This window comes from Terrapene carolina, unplaced genomic scaffold (assembly GCF_002925995.2).
Source record: "Terrapene carolina triunguis isolate 2854851 unplaced genomic scaffold, T_m_triunguis-2.0 Scaffold192, whole genome shotgun sequence".
Taxonomy (NCBI): Eukaryota; Metazoa; Chordata; order Testudines; family Emydidae; genus Terrapene; species Terrapene triunguis.
In genome coordinates, this window is record NW_020664543.1 from 15,509,463 (window position 1) to 15,534,828 (window position 25,366).

Here is a 25,366-nt window from a genome sequence, read left to right on the forward strand (position 1 = left end):
TCAGGCAGCCCCTGGCAATACTGCACCGGCAGCTGCTGCTGGGGCAGTCTCGGGACCTCCCCACCCCCAGCAGCAGGAGTTTGGGTGTGGAGGGGCTCAGGGTGGTGCTTACCTGGAGGGGAGTTCCCTGGAAGGGCAACAGCAACTCCCCTCCCTCAGCTCATAGCTCCTCTGCCCGCAGCTCTCATTGGCCGCGGTTCCCAGCTAATGGGAACTGCAGAACTGGGGCTTGGGGTGAAGCGGAGGCAGCAGGTGGAGCTAGCGTTGCCGCTTCCCAGGAGCTGGGTAGGGAGCCCGCCCCAGCCCCACAAACCCCTCCCCAGCACCCACTGAGGCCCCCACAAACCCCACCCAAGTTTTAGTCAGGGGTGTATATAGTAAAAGTCAAGGACAGGTCATGTGTATTTGTGTTTACTGCCCATGACCTGTCCATGACTTTTACTAAAAATGCCCGTGACTAAAACGTAGTCTTAGTAATAAGATCCATTTAGTCAGAGTTGGAGGAAGTTCTGGAGATTAAGAAACAAACCCTTCTTGCTCCTGGCTTTATAATACAGGGCTGGAAGGCCTGTGGAGATCCTAGGACAATACAATAGTTTCATTTCTTCCACGCATAGCTCAGTAGCAACCCCTCTGGCCAATTAAGGGTTGAATTTGACAGGCTCCTAAAGGAGGCAAGCTTGCTTCTCTAGACAGCAAACACAATAGCTGTGATGTAAGATTTTCAGGGTGGAAAATGAAAAGTAAGGGGAGCCCCATGGTCAGAAGATCCCACAGAGAACCCATTGGTAAGAAATGGGGACGGATTTAACCCAGAGAGGGAAGAGTTAAAGCTGTTGAAAACGCTGTGCCAGGTCACTACAAAAGAGCTGTTAATGACTGGCTCCAGAGCTCACTCCTTTACCTTGGCATACTTCATCAGCATGTTCTCCCGGGGAATGCGAAAGTTGTCCATTTTTAAGTAGCCATTATCCATTTCATCATAACCAAATTTTGGCCCAATATCACCCACAGTAATGCCTGCCATAGAACAGCGGGAAGGAGTCAGAATTAACAACAGGTGAAAGACCTAACCCATCAATAAGCAGGCAGTCTAGATTTCTGGGAGCTCTTGGCATTCTGTTATGAAAGGCAGCTGATAAGCAGACTTAACATTATCCTGTCCTCTTATTGCAAGAGTATGGATGGAAACCCACAAGGATCTTCATATTCCACATCCAGTCCTGTAATACAGGACTCTCCAAAATTTGTCAGTGCCAATCCTGGCTAGAGAACGATGCAAGGAATTCCTTCCCTCTGGGGGAAAGGAGCATGCTGCCTCCACAGCACTCCCAGCTTGGGAGTATAGCAACAAGTTCATACCCCAAACTAACCTCCACTGTCGGTTACCACTAAACTACTAGATTGGCCATGTCATTTTAAGTCATTGGTTCCCAAACGGGGGGGTGCGCTCCCCTTGGGGGGTGGGGGGAGAGTTGAAGAAATTCCAAGGGGGTCACGAGACTGCCTGGCCCTTGAGCTCCCGTCCGGGGAGGCTAGCCCCCAGCCCCTCCCCTCCTGTCCTCCCTCCCCCGCACCTACGCCACTGCACGGGCAGCGCGGCCACCTCCCAGGCTTTCCAATAACCCAGTCCCGCTGCTCTGAGCAGCCTGGTAAGGGGGCAGGGAGCGGGGGAAGGGTAGGTTGGATAAGGGGCAGGAGGTCCCGGGGGGCAGTCAGGGGACAGGGAGTGGTTGGCTGGGGTGGAGGTTCTGAGGGGACGATCAGGATACGGGGGGTTGGATAGGCATGGGAATCCCGGGGGGCCTGTCAGGGGCTGGGGGTGTGGATAGGGGTCGGGGCAGTCAGGAGATAGGGAGCAGGGGGGTTGGATAGAGGGTTGGTCCTGGGGGGTGTGGGGGGTCCTGGGAGGGGGCGGTCAGGAGACAGCGAGCAGGGGGGGTTGGATAGGGGGTGGGGTCCCAGGAGGGGGGGACAAGGATCGTGGGGGGGGGTTGGATGATGGTAAAGGAGAGGTGGGGGCATGAGGGTTTCTTGAAAATTAAAAAGGCGGTGTGATGCTGAAAAGTTTGGGAACCACTGTTTTAAGTCTTAAGGTAAGAGCCCTCAGGCTTCTAGAGCCACACAAGACCTATCCATGCACTTGTGTTGAAGTGTTATAGTTCTGCACTGCATTGGTATCTGAGTTCAGTCTGAAAGATAAGCCATGTACGTTAACAATGCTTGCAAAGCTATATGGCCTGACAATGTGTTGACCCTTTGTTTCCCAACAGTGCTAAACCCCAGTGTAGACTCTTACCTGGCAAGGGCTCATGGGTGCCCAGCTGCCGTATGGGTACAATGAAGGCATGCAGCCCTTTGCATTGGCCCTGGGTGTAGAGCTGAGCCAGAACTATGGCATGGTTTGAGGTCTTTCCAACTGCAAGAGCAGAGAAAAAAAAAATTTTAATACATGCAAACTCTCTCTTCGATAAAACACCATCTCAGATTTGACAAGCTCGACTATATATTCGCTCTTCAATGCTAGTTAAGGACCTGATCCTATAGCTGGCTCACAAATGGAACTCTCATTAAAGCCACTTAAGTTGTGTGTGAAGCAGCTTCATAATTGTCTCAAGGATCACATTCAGTACTACACAATTCCTTGGCAAGACTCCTAGTGAAGTCAAAGGGGCTCTGCCTAAGTCAGAAATGAAGGAGAGGCTTCAAATACACAGGAGATAAAACTTCAGCTTAAAGTCATACTAAACTCATGTTGTGTAACAACTCAAAAAAAAAGTGCCCAAAGAAATCTGATGATTCAAGATTACAGCTGAACTTTGATAAATCTCCTACTTGGCTGAAGAATGATTTAGCTCTACACGCAACTTCCTTCTGTACCAATTTCCAGTCACTACCTTCCAGATGCGACAGTCCTAACATGGATATGAATCACCACCTCCTACAGACAGGAGAGTACCTCCTTTAGCTTTCAAGTTCAAATGCACAGTGATTCACTTACGTCCACCTGGCCACCACTTAATGGAGGTCACAGTGGGGCTGTTGAGGATGAATTCCTGGGTAGTGGGGTCATAGGTGGCAGTGGTTTCCAAGCCTCGAAGGTGAGTTCCTATGGGCAATAGCACATTATATTTTGACAGTCACAGATGACAACACAGAAACAGAATTGAACAATGAATTGCTGAACTCCAGCAGTGATGCAGCAAACAATATAACCCAAAAGGTAGAGAGGATACACTACAGTGTACACTTACAGCATGGAATTTTAGAAGTATGGGAGTTATTAATCTGACTGCCTGGGCACTAAGCCGGAAATGTAAAATTATTTCAAATGATACAAGTGCCAGTATTCAGGTTCCCTTTAATTTTCAAGCACCTCCACCGTGACACTTCGCTGGTTTTGCGTCAAGAAGCATATGATCAAGAAATGATCCACAATGCCATAGCTTAGCCTGATTACACTGACACTGGAATCTGATTAGTTGCAAAACAAAGTCACATGCATTTAACAAAACATGCTCTAAGAAGTGCTACCATCATTATTCCCTCTCCAATGGGCTTGTATCCCACTCATCTGATAGAGCGGTTTCTCCCAAATCCATGTGAAAACACAAGAGCACATATGCTAGATTACTGAAGATACTTCAGCCACTAACAACAGGCTGAAGGTAACAGTTCCATTAACTACTTCCACTCCCCTCATCCCAGGTCCTCACTTCATGCAAACTGAAGGCAGCTCTATCTACCAGATGACATTCCCTGCACTGGCGTCCAGTCAATTTAACTCTAGATGTAGATGACCAGCTGAGGGACTGACCTAATGCTCCAGAGGGCAGACCATTACAGAACCACTGACGCTAGATGGGCATTTCATCAAGAGGCCTGACCCTACCCTGATGTGTCCATGCACTAATTTCCAAAGTTTGTAGTTCTACCTCTGGTGTCTCCATAGCCAACTTAATACACCCTTACTGAATTGCCAGGCCATCCCACCACCATGAGCTTCAAATCTGACTGTACATAAGCATCTCATTTCAAATGACCATGCTTTTACTACTAAAATATCTGCAAGTCAGGCTTCATTGTCTCTTGATGTCTCACTGTAGGTGAAGGATAGATCCAAGCTCACTATTCAAAACATTTTCCCACCGACAAGTTTCAAAAACAAGTGTCCTCCAGGCAGAATGTGCTCATGTGTTGTGAAGTTGTGGGACACATACACGTGGTCCCCACTGATCTTGCAAGACTTCAGCAAATGCTCACTTGTGCCTAGGGCTAGGAAACTGGGTCATTGAAATGTGGTTGGGGGGGAAAAAAAAAAAAGATGGGAAAACATTGAGTATCTGCCACTTCTCCCTAAGCCTGTAAGCAGAGGAAAGGCAACTGTGAAACTAACTGAGAAGTGGGTGGACGAAGGAGAAAAACCATTCAATTCTTGATGATGAAAAGAGCATGCCACAGTAGGAAGTAAAACTTAAAAGAGATATGTGGGTGCAGAAACTGGGCCTACCCAGGTGATTTCCAAACTATGGTCAGCCCCAAATGAAAGAACAACTGACTCACTATTTTATCATCTCTTTCAGGCTCTGTAAAAGTCTGCACTCCTGTCTTCCAGCTGAATGCCAAGTAGAGCAACCAAACTGATCAGGGAGAGGCAGAAAAGTCACGTGGGTGTTGAAGCTGAAATATGCTCATATCAACACACCCATATAAATAGAGTATTTTCATTAGTCTCAGTCTCCCCCATTTGAGTGACAAGAAAAGTGAACATCAAATACACCCAGATACCACAATGATGGGCACATCAGAAACTCAGAGATCAAACATTAAACAGTGGGGTACTATGTGTAGTACATGCAAACTATTTAAAATTCCAGAAAGTGTACACTTTTCCCCATGGCCAGAACTGCACACCTGCAGAGATTCTGGAAAGTGCATGCCATTTTCCCTGTGCAGATAGACATCCTCTGTACAAAAAACCACCTTTTTGAATATACTTGAGCGAATGTACTGTACCATGGCCCATCTCGGTCTGTGCATAAGTGCCAATGATCTCCAGGTTCCAGGCAGGCATGAAGAAGCGGTCCTGCTGTTCCAGGGTTGCCTGGGTGAGGAGGGTGGGCAAGAACATGCCCAGGTGGAGATCCAGAGGCTCAGGCCGTCCACGATGAATACAGCTGTGCCGAAATGCCGAGGGGTGGGAATGTGAAGGGAATATTATGGGAAGGAAGCAAGCGTGAGGTTCAAGGTGAAGATTGAGGGGGGGAAAAAAAAATTGTGTTAAGAATTTAGCATGCATATTTCAGAAAACTAAAGCACTGTCCTTTTCTCTGGTCTGTACTATAAAGAGATCTGGAATACTCAATCATACTGCAGCGCATTTTCCTCTATGCTAAGCAGGACAACATATCCAACACTCCCCTTTTTAGCTTTGGCTCCAGTTTAAAGAGGAAAATCTATTTCTGATGTAGCATATTGGCTAGTATAGGGAGTTAATATAAACCAATGAGAAAGAAGATTCTGGAAGCAAGTACACATTTGAATTTAAAATGGATAAAGGCTGGCATGAGTCAGATTGTGTTTTAGTTTAAAGACAGAGCTAGCTGGCTGAAGTTAGATTGGATTATTTTAGAACTGAGTCAAGTCTACACAGCTTCATGATTTGAATGGGGTTCCAGGAAGTGCTCAAACCCCTTACCACTTGAAGTCCCACTTGTTTCAGCAGAAAGAGCAATGTTTCCATCTAGATTTCTTAAACCTGTCATAGCTGTCAATGTTTTAGACTTTGCTTTGGACTTGCAAATTAGACATATGTAGCATATATGGACTTGAGTTCCAAATATGATCTCCTCCATCCTCCAACACAACCTCTTTTTCTAAAATTTTGTCTGCTCTTTAGAAGCCTTCAAACAAAAAAGGACAGTGCTCTGCATAAGCAATCAGTCGAAGCTAGTGACCGCAACTGCAGCTGCGTGTGAAAAAACATTTATCAGTCAAGGAATCACCAGAACAGAGCCCCCGCCCCACAACCAAACATGCTTCATTATAATGTGTACCTCCCACTTCGCCTAGCCCACTCCAAATTCTATCAGATACTGGTTATCAGGTTATTTTTAGTTCTAGTTCCAGAGTCCAGAAGTCTTTGGACACCAGAAAATGTAATGTATTATTAATTATTATTATTAACCCTTACTAGTTTTGATACCTTCAACTACTTAGAGAACTGTTTCTCTTTGACCCCCAAATCTCCCAACTGTGGTAACCTAAGCTTGTTTCTTTGTTCTGAAGTCTCACAAGATAATTCATCCAATTGGAACTTCTTGTGAGAGGTTTCACATAAGGACAATTCGGATACTTTGGTGAAAAACACATTTCCTCATCTGTTGGAAAGTACTAGTGAGAGGGTAGGATTATTTTTCAACTGCTGACACCAGCACATAGTGAAGAAGGAAAAACACTAGAGTGACTGGGATGCAGGCACTGCAGAAGTGTTGATCCCCAAAAGACAACATGTCCGGTACCTATATTTTACACTGTACAAATATGTAGTTTTTTGCCAAGTCATTCATAGAATGAACGTAGTTTTCAGGTAATAGATTTGGGTTCCTGAAAGAGCACTGGTCTCAATTTAGAGGCTTAAAGGGCCAGAATACCTGACAGAATGGACTAGAGTATTCTCTGTACTAGATCTAGATGCACTTTACTATACACGGGCATGTTCTTTTACACATAGAGCTTCCTGGTAACAGCAATTCTTTCTACTTTGGCATTTCTGGTAGGGTTGCCAATTTTGGTTGGATGTATTCCTGGAGATATCACATGATTTAATCCTTAATTAAAGGATAATCTTTAATTCCTAGAGATTCCAGGCCAATCCCAGAGGGTTGGCAATCCTAATTGCTGGGCTTGTTATAATGAAGATCCAAAAGAAATTGTTAGACAGCAATATTTTGTAATGCCCCATGCCTAATATAGTAACCCAGCTGGGTTAGACTTAGTGGTCATTTTAACATTAGAAACATCAAGCTTTTAAGTGAGTTTAGTGCTGGTGAAAGGTGCCCAGCTGACAGTCATGAATAGGGCCCTACCAAATTCACGGCCATGAAAAATGCATCATGGACCATGAAATCTGGTCTCCCCCTCATGAAATCTGGTCTTGTGTGCTTTTACCCTATACTATACAGATTTAATGGGGGAGATCAGCATTTCTCAAATTAGGGGTCCTGACCCAAAAGGGAGTTGCAGGAGGTGGTAGTCACAAGGTTATTTTAAGGGGGGGAGTCACAGTATTGCCACCCTTACTTCTGTGCTGTCTTCAGAGTTGGGTGTCAGCGCCCCGCCAGCAGCAGTGCAGAAGTAAGGGTAGCAATACCATACCATGCCACCCTTACTTCTGCGCTGCTGTGCTGCTGGGCAGTCAGAGAGTGGTGGCTGCTGACTGAGGGCCCAGCTCTGCAGCCAGAAACACAGAAGGGTGGCAATACCATACCATGCCATCCTTACTTCTGTGCTGTTGCTGGTGGTGGCTCTGCCATCAGAGCTGGGCTCCCAGCCAGCAGCCACTGCTTTTCAGTGACCCAGCTCTGAAGGTAGAGCTGCTGTCAGCAGCAGTGAAGTAGTAAGGGTAGCAGTACCATAACCCCCTTCCCCCCCCCAATAACCTTGTGACCCCTCCTCCCCCCAACTCCTTTTTGGGTCAGGAACCTACAGTTACAACACTGTGAAATTTCAGATTTAAATAGCTGAAATCATGAAATTTATGGTTTTTAAAATCCTATGACCGTGAAATTGACCGAAACGGACCATTAATTTGGTAGGGCCCTAGTCATGAAGACTGAAATCCTTATTTAACAACACAACAGATACAGTACAGGTGGTGACAATACAATAGTCCCCCAACTCCACTTCATCAATAAGCCTCAACCATGTGCTAGAGAGGACCTCTTTGGAGGGGAGAAAAGGCTTCCATGCACCATTCCAGATTGACAATTACTCCCAAATATGGTGTTTTAAATGAACACCTATTCACTATGAAATGGACTGAAAGCCAACTCATTTCACGTAGGCTACTGAACCTGATACCAACATCTATTAATCACTGCCATTCTGGACTGGATAAAAACTCCTATCCCATTACCTATCATGAACCTCTGAAGCCACTATAAATATCAGGCTAAAAAAAATATATTAACTAGAAGTCAGATATCATCAATGTAGCCTGTCCAATATTATAATAATTACCCAACATTCACAGCAGACATTCCTAACAGACATGTTAAGAATCAGTTTTTGACATGGAAAGTGTGAGTTGCTCCAATATACCATCACTCTCACTAGCTGTGTTAGGTTTATCAATCAATCAATCGGCTAGTTAGTCACAGAACATGGTGAACATTACAAGCAAACTGATCCTCACCCAGGGATAGATCAATGACACAGCATGCAAAACCAAATCACTTTTGTAAGACAGATTTGATTTAAAACTTGTAGGGGGAAGAAAACAAGATCAGTAAGCAGTTGTTTAGTCACAGGATATCATCCACTTGTTTCACAACTTCTGGTCTTTAGCTAGTTTGGTTTAGAGCTGGAGCCTGTAGATTTATCACAGTGATGTGAAGAATTCCATCAAGTGACTCTTCTTTGCATTTTCAGCTGGCATAGTAGCAGTAACCAAAGTAACTGAGATCCAAGCCATGGGTTTTGCTATCTGGCCTGGGAAATTACAATATGTTGGGCACATTCCAGGTTTGAATTCAGGAAGTGTAAAAAGAGAACCATTTCATTTTCTCAGGCACTGAAACTTCGCTTGCTGGGACTTGTATATTTTGCAGTCTTGGGCACTGTGCTGCTTAGGGAATAGGATTCCCTGGGTCCACGATCAGTTCTTGTGTTTTGATAAATTCAGAAAATAGGAACAGGGCTTTTCCCTATAAAACAGGAACTTTCCATAAAAATATATAGCTAAATGCAGCTACACCTAGAACAAACAGTGCTTGGAACAAGCATACCTATAACCAGTCTTTCACAAACATGTGATGCACAACTTCACCAAGCTACATTATACCTAAAGACATATGGCTGAGTTATTTAGGCTGCTCATCAATGCATTAGCTTCACTTTGCAACTTACATACCCTAAATACAGGCACAAACAGAACTACTGCTGACTTCTGTTAGTCCTTGGTACCATAATCAATAGAATGTTCAAGCTCCTCTAGGCAAAAACCTCATCTTTTAATCTTTGTTTTAGCAACTATTAAGTTAGTGACCAAGCAGAAGGTGCATTTTTTTAAAAAAAATGTCATAATTAAAGCCATTTGCGAGTGAGAGACTGTGTTGTCAACCAGTAGAAGAACTCTACTGTGGCCTTAATGGTCAACTGGCCTTTGGAGTGTGGTTTTTTTTGGTTTTGTTAATTTTTTAATTTATATTTATTGTGTCCTTCACCCTTTAGATTTTAACTACAGAGCATCACCACCAATTTATTAGCTGGAGTCGCAGCACAGAGATTACCCATTGGTCTCTAAAAGGAACTAACCGTGGCCCATCTCAGTCTGGGCATAGGTTCCAATTATCTGGAGTCCATAGGTCGGAGGTAGCCATTTGTCTTGCTGAGCAAGACTGCATTGGTTCTGTAAGGTGTTTGTAAACATGCTGAAGTGGAGACCTATAGGTTCAGCAAAAGAGCCCTGGCAAGTTCTGCAGGAGAGAAAAAAGAAGGATCAGGGTCTCAGCCTTACTTTAAGTGTGCTCCTGAAAGAGCTTTCCTCCATCTCCAGCAGCTGTACACAGTAGACTTGCTTATGCTTTTGGTGTTCATGGACTTAAAAGTCTCAGTAGTAAACCTTAGACATGTAGAAATCATAAGCAGTGCTAATGGGGAATGAACCAATACCTTCTGAACAGTTCCTTCTTCCTGCAATTTTTTGCTCCTATTATATTAATCACAAAAATCTTGCTCTACTTCTTGGACTCAGTGGAAGCCTGGAACTGAGGACCCTTAAAATGAAGGGCATACCATTAGTTTTAATAAGATCAGCTGCAATTCAGATATCTGGCTTTGACTGAAAACGTTTAGCTTTCCTGACTCAAAACCCAATGGTAATTGGAAGAGTGGTGAGGCCTGGGTGTCCAGTTCCAGCATGGGGTTTGCTTTAAGGAAGTGCAGTCATTCTGAACAGACCACTATCAATTAGGAACATTCAGGGATTAGGAAGGAAGAAGCTTCTTAACGAATGGTCCATGCTTCTTTCAGTACAAGTGCTCTGTGTTATCTTTGTCTGCTTGCACATGACAAGATCATGAACTTTTATCATGGCAGCTGTTCTTCAGTTTCAATCATACCATTCCGATTATGAGGGGTTTGAGGGAATATAAAGCTGGACATTGTGAATAGACATCTGTACTCAAAATGCAAGGTATTATTTCACTAAACTGAACAGAACAGTAACTGAGAGATAACTGGTCTGGAGAAAGAGAGAGGCAAGAGTACATTACATACTAACATGCAGAATTAATTGAGACAGGACAAACAACATGCTGAAAAGTTTTAGTCCACAAGTTATATGGATAGTAAGGTGGCTACTTTCCCTTCGACATTTTGTAGAACTTACGTTTATTAAGTGCTCTTTTCATTTCTTGATCATACCAGTATCTGATCAGTTGATCCTCTAAGACTGGAATGTCCAGGATAAGCAGAAACACAGAGCGCTCTCATTTGTCCCAACCAGTGACCAGAATAGAGATGCACAGTGATAGAACCAGGCCATTCTCCCAGCGCGCACACACACACACACACCTCCCCGGAATGGACTTGGACCCAGACAGATTTCATTTTGATGTTAGTTTCATATCAGCGAAGTAAACATCATCTTTTTCTCAATTAGGGCTTGTCTATGTAGGGGGTTTAATCCACAGCTTTGTGTTAATCTGCTTTGAAAACACTTGCATGCATACAATGCAATTCATTGTAGTGCACTGACTCCGCATGTATTGAGAACTCTGAAGTTCTCTTTCAAAGTAAACTAACTTTGTTGCAAAGTGAGTTAGTCTGGTCTGCTGTTCATGTGCATGCAATGCTGCTGCAAACTATTTTGACAGTCTTCCAAACGGCTATCCCAAACTGCTTTGCGGGTGACCGTTACTGACCTGTTTACCTGTGTGCCCTCCCCTGCTCTACGGTCAAGTTGACTGGATGTTCCCTCCCCTGTTTATAAGGTGGCACATAGCCAGATATTATCCATTCACTTCTGGATTCCAGTTTATAAGAACAGCTGTGATAATACTCCAGAAACCCTACAACATGCCTTGAGCAGCTGCTTGGAGCCACGCCGAGACACTGGATCTTATTGTCATCTGGGGAGAAGCACTGATGCAGGAAACTCTTGTGCCCAACCACTGGAATAAAGACCTTTTTATGGACATTGTTAGGCAGATGCCTGTGAGGGGCCATAACCAGAATGCCTAACATTGCCAGATATAGGTGCTCCTGAGCTGTTTGCTCTTTATTAAAATGAGGGACAATAGGGAAAAAAATCTGGCAGGTGACATGCAACCTGTATTTTTTGAGGAGCTGGACAGGATTTTACATACCTACATGACACGCAACCCAGGAAGCTTCATAATTGTTTCATAATTAAAAGCCATTTTGTTTCAGGGTCCACCTCAGACATAAGGGGTTATGAATGTCCACCATCTGCAATGTCTACAGCCTTACAGTCATCTGCTGGTACCACCACTAGTGCTACAACTAAACATATGTCAGACAGTAAATTACCAATATATATAAAAAAAGTCTATCACTCAGTAAAACCATGGATTAGTTTGTAGTCAGGACCAGCAAGATTCCATAGATGAAAATATTGATTCCTTCATTTGTACAACAAGTTCTCCCTTTTGTCTTGTTCAGAACAAACATTTCATTGTCATAGTTCAATCATTACCACCAGGCTACATTCCACCCGGCAGAGCAGACATTGCCGGAAGGATGCTGGAGAAAGTGTCTGAGAGGGAAATTGAACAGTGTGCAAAAAAACACTGATGGGAAATTCGTTAATCTGAGTCATGATGGGTGGCAGTGCTCCTGTAATATGTGCTTGTGTCACAATAGGAGATGGCGTTGTCTAGCTTACAAAAACAATTGATACAGCAGAATACTTAAAGTAGCAGCAGTAAAAGCTATAACAAACTGTGAACAAATATTCACCCACGAAATATTCATCCGACGAAGTGGGCATTCACCCACGAAAGCTTATGCTCCAATACATCTGTTAGTCTTAAAGGTGCCACAGGACTCTCTGTTGCTTTTTACAGATCCAGACTAACACGGCTACCCCTCTGATACTTAAATATTCAAGAGTCAAATACATATCTTTGTCACTGACAATGCTGCAAGTGCAGCAAAGATGGGACGATACATAGAGATAAGGAAGGGAACCTGAAAACTTGCAACAGATGGGTGCAGTGCTCTTTTGATGCATCTTTTAGCCAAAGACTTAAGTATAACTCCAGGAATAAAGGAAAATGTTACTGAAATTGCAAAATAATTCCATAATAATCACTTTGCTTCAGCTTCACTGAAGAGAGCAAGAGGATCCAAACTAATTCTTCCCCAAGATGTATGATGGAATTCAGTAATTGAGCTATTTATTAAGAACTGGCCTACTCTGATGACAATTTGTGATGAAAATCATAACAAAATAGATGGAACTATCACAAGCAAAGTAGTCAAACTTTAGTTTAACGCTCACCTCAACTTCTAGTACAGTACCGATCTGTGTGATGGCTCATTGTGTACAAGCTGAAGTCCTGAACCCGTGATTTCATGGCCCAGAAAGGAAAGAGTAACCAAAGTGAGCAACATGGACACTGCTTAGATGACAGGACTTGTTTTCTTGCTGGAAGTGAATGCCACCTCCAACTCCTTTCACAAAGAAAAATTTTACTGTATATAGAAAACATCTTAAGTTCTACCCATAAAAGTGAGAACACTGATATATACTAGGGCTTTTTGCTTGAACATCACAGGCTGCAAATGAAGACAAGACTCTTTGTTAGAGCCCCCAGAAGGCAGGGTGGGAGGAAGAGAAGTAAGATCTTTTCTATCTCACTGTTTGGTAATGTAGATCTTTTCAAATTTCAAAGCAACCAGTGACAACCCACACAGTAAAATGCATGATCGTGGTATCTTACCACAACTTATTAACCTCCATATCTGGGAACAAAGTATGTTATAATCAAGGCCCTGTATTTTCTGAGATTCCACAGCCAGTGAAATCCATCTCTCATCCCCACTGCAGAACTCAGTTACAGGCTTTTAGCTTTTACTTAAAAAAAATCCCAAACTTTTCTAGCCCTTTGGATTGTTGAGATAACCTTCTGAATGACTTAGTTTAGTGACTTCCTCAGCCTACAAACAGCTTGAAGCAATAGGACTGAGCTTTCACCTGCTTCCATTAATCTCAGTGTGATGTTAATTCTGAAATTTAAAGGGCCAATGCAATGAACTGTTTTGCGAAGAATACGAACAGAAAAAATCCAAGTGATGTACCTATCCACCATTGCTGAATACAGTGGACAACACTGGGACACTACTATGCATGGTAATCGGGGGCCTTGCCATAGTATTGAGGTTCTGTATGTTGCAAAATGTTCTGAATCTTAATTGTAAGCATGATGCATGCAGAAACAAGACACCAGAGAGAGAGAGAAAACACACACACACAATACTGCGGTCTTCTATCTCTTCTTCCCCCCCGGCGTTGGTCTCCTTTTCCACTCCGGATAAGTTTCTCCCATCTGTTCTTGTCGTCTCCAGCCCACTCCCAGTTTCCTGCATATCATCAAGATTAAAGGGCCTCTGATTTGGGTCTGCAAGACACCTTCTTTTCTAAAAGCTCTCCAGTATTCATTTGTTCTGTTTAGCATTCCAGCGACCATGAACACACTAGTACAGACTTGTCCCTTCGGTGTAAGTGCTTCAGGACAACAAATCATTTGTTAGACATGCATTACTCATTGTACCGGATCAGATACAGATGGTATTATGTAAAATAGTGTAATGATAATAATGGAAGGAGAAAGCATTGAGTTCAGTAAATTCTTAATCAAGACATTCTGTACATCTGAATAGAAATTCTAGAGAGTTTAAAATATGTTCAATACTTATAGATTTCTCTATGCAGGGTAGATTAAAAACAATAAAAATCATTTTTTAAATTTGAATTAAATACAGGTTTATTTAGAAAACAATTTAAATTTTAATTTTAATTATGACAACCTATGTTAAGGCCTAAACTTACTCAATCTATTAAAATAATTTTAATTAATTTGAAAAATACTAAGCAGTGCATATTTGTGGCTGAGTTATAAAGAAAGTCAAACCAGTGAACTGGTGGAAGTCACTGGCTAAGTAACTGGAATCAGAGTTTGTTGAACTTGCTTTTGAAAGCAGTAGTCTCATCTGCAGATGCAGAGAGAATATTTTCTTCATTTAGGTTATTCAACTAGTTTGGTTCAATGACTAGTTCATTCAAAACTAAGGAATCAGAGTTGAAAAAGCAGGAAAGTTTGTTTTCCTCTTCCAATGTATTATTAAAAACTAGGTGGGAAGAAGAGATCTACTAGTTCGAAAAATCTCAAAGGACACAGTGATTAGAAACAATCAGTTCATTTTACCAACTACAGATAATACTGATTTATTAAAGAAAGTTAGTTAGTTTTAAATGCAAAATATGCTTTGATAATTTTTTTATCCTTATCAGAAAGCTTTATTAGTTAAACTAAAACTTTAAAATGTTTTTTATATATTTAAGTGAATTTGAATTTCCATCCAAACTGAGCTTGATACAAATAAACAAAAATTAATCATCTAGTAAATAAGAAATGCATCATTTACCATTTTCTGAAATAATAAAATTGTACAAATTAAGACACTGAATAAATGTAAGATAACTTACACAATTGCCTAAATAAGTGTCTATAGATATAGTGTACCTTCCTGGTTAGTTTAAAAAAACAAAACAAAACCCAAACACCACACCTACCAAATTTAATGCAAAGACCATTTATTTGCAAGTCAACATCGAAATAGAAGAGTAGGACTGGAAGGGACCTCGAGAGGTCATCTAGTCTAGTCCCCTGCACTCAAGGCAGCACCAATAACTAGACCATAACTTGACAGGTGTTTGTCTAATCTGTTTTAAAAACCACCAATGACAGAGATTCCACAACCTCCCTAGGCAATTTGTTCCAGTGCTTAACTACCCTGACACTTAGGAAGTTTTTCCTAATGTCCAACTCAAACCTCCCTTGCTGCAATTTAAACCCATTGCTTCTTGTCTTATTCTCAGTGGATAATTAGAACAATTTTTCACTCTCACAGGTCATGTTTTCTAGACCTTTAATCATTTTTGTTCCTCTCCTTGCGGACAAATTGGAGAAAGTCAAATCTTTTCTGAAATGTGGTGTCCAGAACTGGACACAATACTCCAGCTGAGGCCTTATCAGCACAGAGTAGAGTGGAAGAATTACTTCTCCTGTGTCGCTTACAACACTCCTGCGGATACATCCCAGAATGATGTTCGCTTTTTTTGCAACAGTGTTACACTGTTTACTCATATTTAGCTATGGATGCACTATAAGCCCCCAGATCCTTTTCTGCAGTACTCCTTCCTAGGCAGTCATTTCCCTTTTTGTATGCGTGCAACTGATTGTTCCTTCCTAAGTGGAGTTCTTTGTATTTGTCCTTATTGAATTTCATTCTATTTACCTCACACCATTTATCCAGTTTGTCCAAATCATTTTGAATTTCAATCCTATCCTCCAAAGCAGTTGCATTCCCTCCAAGCTTGGGATCATCCACAAACTTTAAGGGTACTCTCTATGCCATTATCTAAATAATTTAAGATGATGTTGAACAGAACCGGACCCCACTCAATATGCTCTTCCAGCTTGACTGTGAACCACTGATAACTACTCTTTGAGAATGGTTTTCCAGCCAGTTATGCAGCCACCTTATAATAGCTCCATGTAGGCTAGTTTTCCCTAGTTTGTTTATGAGAAAGTCATGAGAGACAGTATCAAAATACCATATCTACCACGTCCTCCTCAGTAACAAGGCTTGTTACCCGGTCAGTGGTTACCAAACAATATAAGTCAACCTTTCTCTAGAAAAATAACTAAAATGTATAAGCGCAAAAAAATAATTTAAATCAAGGTTTCCTGCATGCTGATCTAAATCATGAATAAACTGGGTGATGTTAAGTTATTTTTATTCCAATCAATGCACCTGGCTCTATGGGTATGACTACACTGCAGTGTAATCCTATGCTTGAGCCTGAGTTTAAGCCTAAGCCCCTCCTCCCCTTGCATCTACACTACAATTGTGCTAACCCAGGGCTCAGAACCAGGGTCCCAGGACCCTGCAGGGCTGGAGGGCGCGAGCTCGAGTTAAGCTGGGACCCAGGGTATGAGCCCTATTGCTCTGCAGCATAGACCCTGTGACAGATTTCTGTTACCAATCTGCCCAGGGCATCAGATGATCAGGCTGAGGCCGCAGGATCTTTAGGGGAGGAGATGACAGAGCACACCAAGTGCCTAAGTTTTAAAGCTTTATTAATAAAATAATAGCGGTGAGTGCTGGGACTGCTCCCACGTCACTCAAAGGAAGCAAGAAAGCATTAGTACCCCAGCCCTAACCCACTTTCATACTCTCACACGCACGACCCGAGGCTGGCCAAGCCTGGATGTAACGTAAGAAGAAGAGGGGGAGGGGTGGACGGGAGTTCTTGTCCCGTGCACGCGTCGTCCAGCTGTGATCTCCGACTTGCTTTGGCTCTCGGGAGGGTTTTTAAGTCTGGGGTTCTTTTGGGGGTGTTTTCGTTTTAGGGACCTCTGTTCCTGGTGCTCTTTGTACCAGTCCAAACCGGCTTGCTGTGGCCTCCTTGGCATTCCCAAAACACACCTGCTCCAGAGACTTTGTTCCCCCACCCCGTTGGCCTTCACCATCTCATTTGCTCTCACTGTCTTTACTGCAATCTCTGCAGCCCTGCTCCACTTAGTTCTCCTCTTCTCACGGCTGGGCAGCTGCAGACTTTTTCTTGAGCCCATGACCTTGGACCGGGGCCAGCGTTTTATCTTCAGACGGAGCTAGCTGAGGTTTTGAGTTACCCCGTTCTCTGCTCTCTTCCTCCCTCCCCCTTTTGGTCTCTTCCTCCACTCCACTCCACACTCACACCTTTAACCCTCCCCTGAAATGCCTTGCAATGCTTGCGACCGCATTAGCAACATACAATGCTGCTTTGCCTCCCTATTGGACCCACTGAGAGAGGGAGTCCTTGGGCCTGTGACGGTCCCCCCCCGTTGACCCAGAATCAACATTTTGTTGTGAGGGGTCACAATTTCGGTTTCCACCCTCCCTCTGATACGATGGCTAGGGTTACTGTTGGCCTTCTACATAAACAGCAATATAGCACAAACATGCTACAGATTTGTTGGGTTAAATATTATTGGAGCTGGGAGCACACTGAATCCTATTTTAGTTGGTTCCCGGCCTCAATTATGGTCTTAATCAGTCCCTGCTAGGTATCCCTCGTGTGGAGGGCCAATTCGGCAGTATGTCTGAGGGCGGCAGGTGGCCAATGTCAGGCGGGTGAGATCCACACTTATGACCAGTCCCATGGCCTTTTCCAATTGTTCCAACCGCTCGTTTCTCATGGCCCCCTGCACAAGGAGCCCGCTACGGTCTGCCTTTTCCGGGGGGGACAAGGACAACGTATGCCTGAGGAGGGCGAGTTGGAGGGTGTCCTCCCCCCCGGTACAATTGGGAAGGAAGGTTGGGACCTGAAAGCGTGTCAAGGGCAGGTAAATGTCTAAAGCTTCCAAGGTGGCATTCAGGAGGATCCAGGGTTGAGTGGCTGCCTCCCATTTAGTGGTGGGTAACATCTGCCACCATCACTGGTGGGGGGAGATGTGGAGGTGCTTTCCAAGAACTATTTCCTGAAGATTAGGAGCTAAGCGGAGGAAGCTACAATTTAGGAGGGGTGCTGCAAATTGTTCGGGGCAGGTAATATTTATCTCCCCACATTGGCGGGTCGTGTGTGTGGATGAGTGAGTAACATGCATGATATATATTTGGGACTGCGGGGATTAGGTTGAACTTTACACCATCCGGGGACTAACACTGCAACCACATCCCAAAGCCAGCTGTCAATGTGAAGCATTGACTTGGATGGCATGTTAAACTCTTTCGTAACATTGAATACCTCCCCGTGTACCCTCCCATCGGTAGTCCACTTGAGCCATCTTTTTCAAATTTTTCCTTCCCAGTGGAACCGTAAACATTGGCAGTATGGATGGAGGTTTTCCTCCTTCAGAGGTAGGGGCCATTGTTCCCAGGTGGATGCAAACTTTTTGGGAGGGGGGTTTAGGTGGCAATGGAATGTACTGTCGTCCCACGGGGCCCTTCTGGGTTGATCCCATCTGGGATCCAGTTGGAGAGGGACACGCAAGGCTTGGGGACCTGAGGCTCTCGGCAGGGGGCCGCCCCTGGAAAAATACCCAGGTAATACATGATGCCACATTTTCAGGATGCTAAACCACAATTGCCCCCCTGCCACTGCTTGACTCGGGTCCCGAGAGTCAGCTGGAAGTATCCCACAATTCCATGGAACAACTTCCTTAATCCTCTCTCTAGCTCAACAATCTGGAATCCAGATTGAAAACGGAAGCCACCCCCCTTTGTAAATGTCTCAGGTCGCGTTTACCCATTCTCTTCTGATTACCGATCTACAAGCACACTATCAGCGAGCCTCCTGGGTTTGCAATGGAGAGAGAACCATCAAACCTTTTGCAAAGTCAGCTGCTTCCTGGTAATGTGCAGGGAGGGGATTAAAGTTTTCCCACAGTGCACCACAGCCCTAAAGCTAGAGCAGCCACATTTCTGGGGGTGGGGGAGGCTAGGGATGCTGGGATATGGTTACTCTGACTTGGGTCTGCACACTGCAGTGTGAATGCCAGAGCCCTAGGTTCAAGCATGGGTTAGAAAAGTCTTAACATAGGGTTAAAATACAATGTAGACACTCAAGCCCAGGGTTCCCTAACATAGGGCAGCTGACTCAGTCCCACTAATCCTGGGCATTCAACTTTGATGACTGAACCTGGTTTTACTCTCCATACTGAATGTATGCAGTGTAGTTGTAGCCATGTTGGTCCCAGAATATCCAGAGACACTATGCAGGTCTGGAAATGCACACTCTCCATTCTCTGATTCCCCAAAGGGGTTTAATACTCTAAAGACTTAACAGATGTTCATTAAGCATATTTAAAAGTATTTTCCAATTGCTTGTTAGCCAATCAGTTCTTCCCACCTTCCCAGCGTGATGATGAAGGTAGTTCAACAAGGGGTAGTCACATACCAAACTCCCAAGTTCAAAGTTCTGTCATTTTTTTGTTTTTTAAAAAGTTCCTGTAGGCTACATAAGCTACTGAAAGGAATTTGCTCAAATTTTCAAAAGCAATTCCCCTGTGGACAGAAAATTTCAACCCAGAAGCTGAATTTTTTTTGAACATTTAGTGTGTGAAAACAAGGTTTGTTACAAAAATATTTCAACTTCCATAACTGAGAGTCTGACTGACTACCATAAAAACACTTTGCACTTAGCTTTTGTCTATGTGGGGAAGCTATTACAAAATAAGTTAAGGTGTGAACGGAAAGCACAACAGCTATTTCACTCTAACTCCCTGCGTGGATAAGCCCTTAGATAAAGGACCACAAACTACTTCCAGAATGTTAGTGAAGCCTCACAATACCTCTGGTGAAGTATTATTCCCATTTAACAGATAAGGAAAATGAAGCAAAAAGTGAAAAGTTGCCCAAAGTTATGAAGCAATTCAGTAACGGAGTCTTATGTTACTAGCCCTTGTACATAACTTAGGTACATGACAAATGGAGGATACTCAAAAACAAACACTGAACTCTAGCCAGAAATCAACTGAGCAATTACTGGACTTTGTTACATTTTGCCTCAAGTATAGTTACATATTATCTTTGATTAAGAAAAAAAACTTTTGCTCAGCACAAATTTCGACATTTGCTCCCATTTTGTCAGTTGTAAAGCAAGTGAAATCGTCCCCTTAATTTCTTCTGTATATTAACTCAATACCAAAATCCTCCTGTATATTAGTAGAATATTATGTTAAACAATTTAAATGCAAAGGAGTATCAGGAAACTCCGTTACAGTTTCCACATAAATCCCTACTTCATATACACATAACTATAGCACTGTACTTTATTACTGCATATGCTAAGTTTTCTGCATTATGTGTGACATATGAAGAAGCTAAGCCTGTTGCCAGAACGATAACTTTGGACTTCCTGAATTTTGCAGTTAGAGCCTGATCCACAGCCCATTTGAATTTATGGTCTACTGACTTCAGTGGAATTTAGATCAAGTCCTACATTGTCATCCAGAACACTGCAACAACATAGGATTGTTAGTGCAAACACCACCCTCACTGTGAATTTCCTCATTGGAAAAATTACAATGTTTTGTACAATTTAGAAAAATATACAAAGAGGGCTACCTTACAAGAGAGAAAACGGGAACTGCTATGTACAAATAACTGAATTATATTCCATATATAAAATACTAAATAGTCTTATTCATTTATGTTAGAGTAATTCACTGGACCCGAAATACACCTATAAATCCAAGTCTGTAAATCAAAGACCAAATGTATCCTGTTACACATGTAGCTGAGAACACTCCTTCAGTTTCTGTAAAAATAGTTTTATCAGCTGTTCCCAATATACAGTATTTACATTGCAAAAAAAATCATGAAAATTTGCTACCCAAGGCCACAAGATCTACTTGTCTACTCATTTTCCGTAAGAATAATTGAGAAGTGATATTTTACTCCTCTATTAAAAAAAAAAAGCCTCACCCAGGACAAGTGAATTAGAGTTTGTCATACAGTATCTGTAAGTTTTCTAATCAACAATGAATTTGAATATACATTAAAAAAAGATATATTCAGTGTTGAAAGAGCACTTCCAAAAGAATCACTTTCCAGAACAACTATGTCAAGAGATTTAGAGTCCCCTGATTTATCTTGGGAACTACAACCATTTTTGATGGGACAGTGAATCTTAATGAATTTGGCCTATTTGTCCAATCCAGTGTTTCCATGGATTTCAATAGGAGTTGGACTGAGCCTTCAGTAGATACAATCAGATGCATATTTGTTTATTTAAATGAATACACCTCCAGGTAGGTACACTCATGCCTTTGCACCTAGGTATTTAACTTTGCAGTCACTATTTGAAGGAGTGAACTGAAAGCTACGTCAGACATTGATTTCTCAACTAAGTTTCTTAAACTGTGTCAAAGGTGCTTAACCATATTCAGAGCTAAGTTCATGGCAAGTTAGACTCTGTCTAATTCAGTTGTCAAAGACTTTTTTTTCCAACTTTGAATAATGCAAAAAATATAAGAGATCAGCTAAATGAAAGGTCAGACTTTAATTCTTTGGGCTAAAAGGAAACATTTCAAACCCAAAAGCATTGTTTTGTCTGAAAATTGTCTTAGGACCTCTTCAACAATGACAATACAATAGCTCTATTTACAAAGTGAAGTAATCAGCTTCATAGAAGTACATTAAAGACAGTGATCACATTTACCCCATTAATTAAAGCAGTCAACATATTTAATTCCTTATGGTTAATTTAGAATGACTAAGAGCCAGATTTTCATCTTAAGGGAAATTTTTACTATCTTTGGCATTACAGAAGATTTGATCATTGCTAGGTTTATAATAAAGGAGTCTGAGGAAATGGACACTATAGTCAATAGATTTGATCCCTAGGGAATTAGGGCTTGCATCAAAGATCACTGAAGTCAAGACATGGGGGCTTTGGCTTAGGTTCCTAGTTTGCTTTAAAAAATTGAAGGAAAACAAACAAAAAAAGCTCTGATTTCATTGATGATGCAGAAGAATTTTCTTCTAGCATCTGCTTTGCATCAAAGTCAGGTACCTTTTAAACCAGTAGATTTCATCAGGATCTGCAATCCCATACTCTCTGAGCTTCACCACCATCAGGGCGCTCTTCCTGATGGCCTCCTCATAGCGCTGGCTGCGGGAGAGGAAATTCAAATCCTCATGCTGGAAGTCTGGATCATTCAGAACTAAGGCTTCTGAGGGCACAAGGGAAGAACAGAAAAGGAATTAATGGTCAAGAGATCAAGACAGTCATCCCACGAGGAAGGGTAAAACTATAAGGATTGTTATGCTCAGCCCTGAGATACTAAAATCTGAAGCAAGTTCAGGTGCAAAATACTTCTTGCCGTGGATCATTTTCACATTAAGTGTATGTTCAAGCACCTTTTAATCAGTAATTCACTGGTATGGCACCACAGGGCACTAAGGTACTCATATAGTTCCCATTATTGTAGTGTATCTAGCCTTGTAACACCCCTGTTAGGTAGAGAAGTGCTACATTAGCCACATTTTACAAGTGGGGAACTGAGAGACTAAATGTCTTGCTCAAGGTCACACAGGAAGTCTGTGGCAGAACAAGGAAACAAACCCGGCCCTAGGCTAGTGCCCTAACCACTGGATCATCCTTTCCTACAGTCCCATATGGGGCCTCTGGGTATAAGGCAGGGGGCAAGAAGCAATATCAAGCACCTACCTATGAGCGCCTTGCCTTCTCTAGGGACAGAAGATGCAAGATTTCCACATATGTGGTGTCCAACTTACCTGGCGGGGTCGGGGAAAAGGACAATACTACAATCCCCCCAGTTGAGCTCCCGGGGTAGTACACACACAGGAATGGGAGCTCCCCAGGATCCGGGGGGGGTCTCAAAGTGGGCACGGAGGGGGTAGGGGAGTACCTCAACGTGAGGAAGGGGGTCCCCTCAGAGCCCGTGGGGGAGGGGCGCCGGGGGCGCCCCCTCAGAGTCCGTGGGGGAGGGGCGCCGGGGGCGAGGGGGGGTCCCCTCAGAGTCCGTGGGGGAGGGGCGCCCGGGGCGGCTCCGTCCCGTGAGGAAGGGGGGGGTCCCCTCAGAGTCCGTGGGGGAGGGGCGCCCGGGGCGAGGGGGGTCCCCTGAGAGCCCGTGGGGGAGGAGCGTCCGGGGAGGCTCCGTCCCGTGAGGAGGAGGGTCCCCTGAGAGATCGTGGGGGGCTCAGGCGCTCACCGATCTCCCTGCGGCGCCGGGTCCGCTCGGCGCCCCCATCCAGGATGTGGGTGAGGAGCTCGGGGTTGAAGGAGGCCGAGTCACGCTCCCTGCGCAGATCCTTGTTCATGGCGATGGCGGTGGCTCCCCGACTCCGTGACCCCCACCCAGCCCGCACAGACTGACTGAGCGTCAATGCCAGCAGCAGCCGGGCAGCTTCGAGCCTCGCTCCCAGCCCCGCCCCCTTGCGTGGTACGGGAGAGGGCGGCGACCTGAAGAGAAAGCGATTGGCGCGCGGCTCCGTCACTCACCACGCGCGCATGCGCAAGGGCCTGCTGGGTGACTGCGTTGTAGCCTAGCGCTAGGCTAGCTCTTTGCAGGGGGCGGGGCCGGGGTTCATTCACTGGTGTGATCAGGAGGGGGAAGCTCTGACCCAGCAGTTCCTTCACCCTAGCGCAAGGTGCAAAGGTGCAGTGGGGCTCTGGCCAAGTAGCAGGTCAGGCAGTGCTTAATTCGTGCCAGGGCTGGGCCCCGGCTCTGGGTTTGCTGTATCGGTTATGAACGTAATTGCTTGAGCTCTGGCACTTCTTTCATTACAAATTAAGCACTGGAGCCAGGGCCCACAGCCTAGTAGGTGACAACCCTTCAGGGGAACACTGCATAGCAGGGAAAGGTTGAGGCAGCGAGTTATTGTGCTCAGGAGGGGGAAGATCAATGGGTTAAGAAGTTAAAAGGAATAGAGGGTCCTGTGGCACCTTTAAGACTAACAGAAGTATTGGGAGCATACGCTTTCGTGGGTAAGAACTCACTTCTTCAGATGCAAGAAGTGAGGTTCTTACCCACGAAAGCTTATACTGCCAATACTTCTGTTAGTCTTAAAGGAGCCACAGGACCCTCTGTTGCTTTTTACAGATTCAGACTAACACAGCTACCCCTCTGAAGTTAAAAGGCTGTGTCTTAAAACACAACAAGGGGAAAAACCCAGACCCTAAATCTGATCATCTACATTTTGAAGGAACTAGCTGCCACAGCAGGAATGGATAGCACTGGCAAATAGACACAAGTGACGTGCACAGCTACATCCTGAGCAGATGCTGGATATTCCTCCAAAAGGCCACTGAGGTTCTTGTGGTTTTGAACTTCGGTATCACTTGCATAATGTGCCATGCAAGTCTTTTGTTGTTGTTGAAATCACAATCAGTCCCACCCTGCATATACAAGGGGTGGAACTAAATGCATTGCAACAAGTAACTATTTCAGGGCTCTGTAATGCAATTAGTGCAGTCCAGTGAATTAATTGCAAAGAACAGTGACGTTTTAGGGCTCTAGCAGTGCATTCCTGCATCCACTGCACAGCTCAAGTACTGGAGATCCCATGCACACCTTGAGAGGCACAGCAGTAAATCAAAACAGAAACATAAATTTGCAGGGCTTTATGAGTTACAGGCTGGTCTACACTAACCCTATAATTCGAACTAAGGTACGCAACTGTAGCTGAAGTCGACGTACCTTAGTTCGAACTTACCGCGGTCCACACGCGGCAGGCAGGCTCCCCCGTCGACTCCGCGTACTCCTCTCGCCGAGCAGGATTACCGGAGTCAACGGCGAGCACTTCTGGGTTCGATTTATTGCGTCCAGACAAGACGCGATAAATCGATCCCAGAAGATCGATTGCTTGCCGCCGAACCAGCGGGTAAGTGTAGACATACCCACAGCTCCAGCATCCTACAATTAAGTGCACATTTGTTATTTAACATATTGCAAACAGGTCTGGGTGCTATTATGCTAGGCACTGCAAAGCTGTTACAAAACAAAATAAACTATTTTGATATAAAGCCTTAAACTGATTTAAGAGTGTTCTCACCAAAAACTGCATCGATTTAACGAAATCAGTTTTCAAACTAAATTAGATAAATGGGCACTCAAACTGAGCATAAACTAGTCCACTGCCAGTAGCATCAGAGCTGGAAATAGAATCCAGGTAGCATTCCCAGTCCCCTCCGCTATCCACCAAAGAGGTACCTCTCCACGAAGATTATTTCACAATTTAATTTTAAAATCAACACAAATAAATATATCTGGTGAAACGGACGAAGTGTAGCCCTTTAGCTTCATAACACTGTATAGGTACTAAACATAAGTTAGTGGCCTGGATTTCTCTATTTTAGATGCATATCTAGCCTCCTACCTTC

At 43.8% G+C, this 25,366-nt stretch overlaps 1 protein-coding gene across 2 annotated transcripts in view; it reads right to left on the minus strand.

The window, feature by feature from the left end:
- Positions 1–23,399, minus strand: part of ACOX1 (acyl-CoA oxidase 1) — a 33,996-nt gene extending 10,597 nt beyond the window's left edge. The window contains exons 1-6 of one of the 2 annotated variants that reach the window (XM_024206740.1): positions 23,196–23,399; positions 22,034–22,193; positions 5,017–5,177; positions 3,002–3,109; positions 2,300–2,419; positions 905–1,020 (exon numbers count right to left, since the gene is read on the minus strand). In XM_024206740.1, coding sequence (XP_024062508.1) covers positions 905–1,020; positions 2,300–2,419; positions 3,002–3,109; positions 5,017–5,177; positions 22,034–22,193; positions 23,196–23,304 — 774 coding nt within the window. In that variant the 5' untranslated portion in view covers positions 23,305–23,399. Of the gene's footprint in view, positions 1–904; positions 1,021–2,299; positions 2,420–3,001; positions 3,110–5,016; positions 5,178–9,537; positions 9,699–22,033; positions 22,194–23,195 lie in introns of both variants that reach the window. The other variant, XM_024206739.3, reaches the window with a different exon arrangement.
- Positions 23,400–25,366: the final 1,967 nt, after the last annotated feature.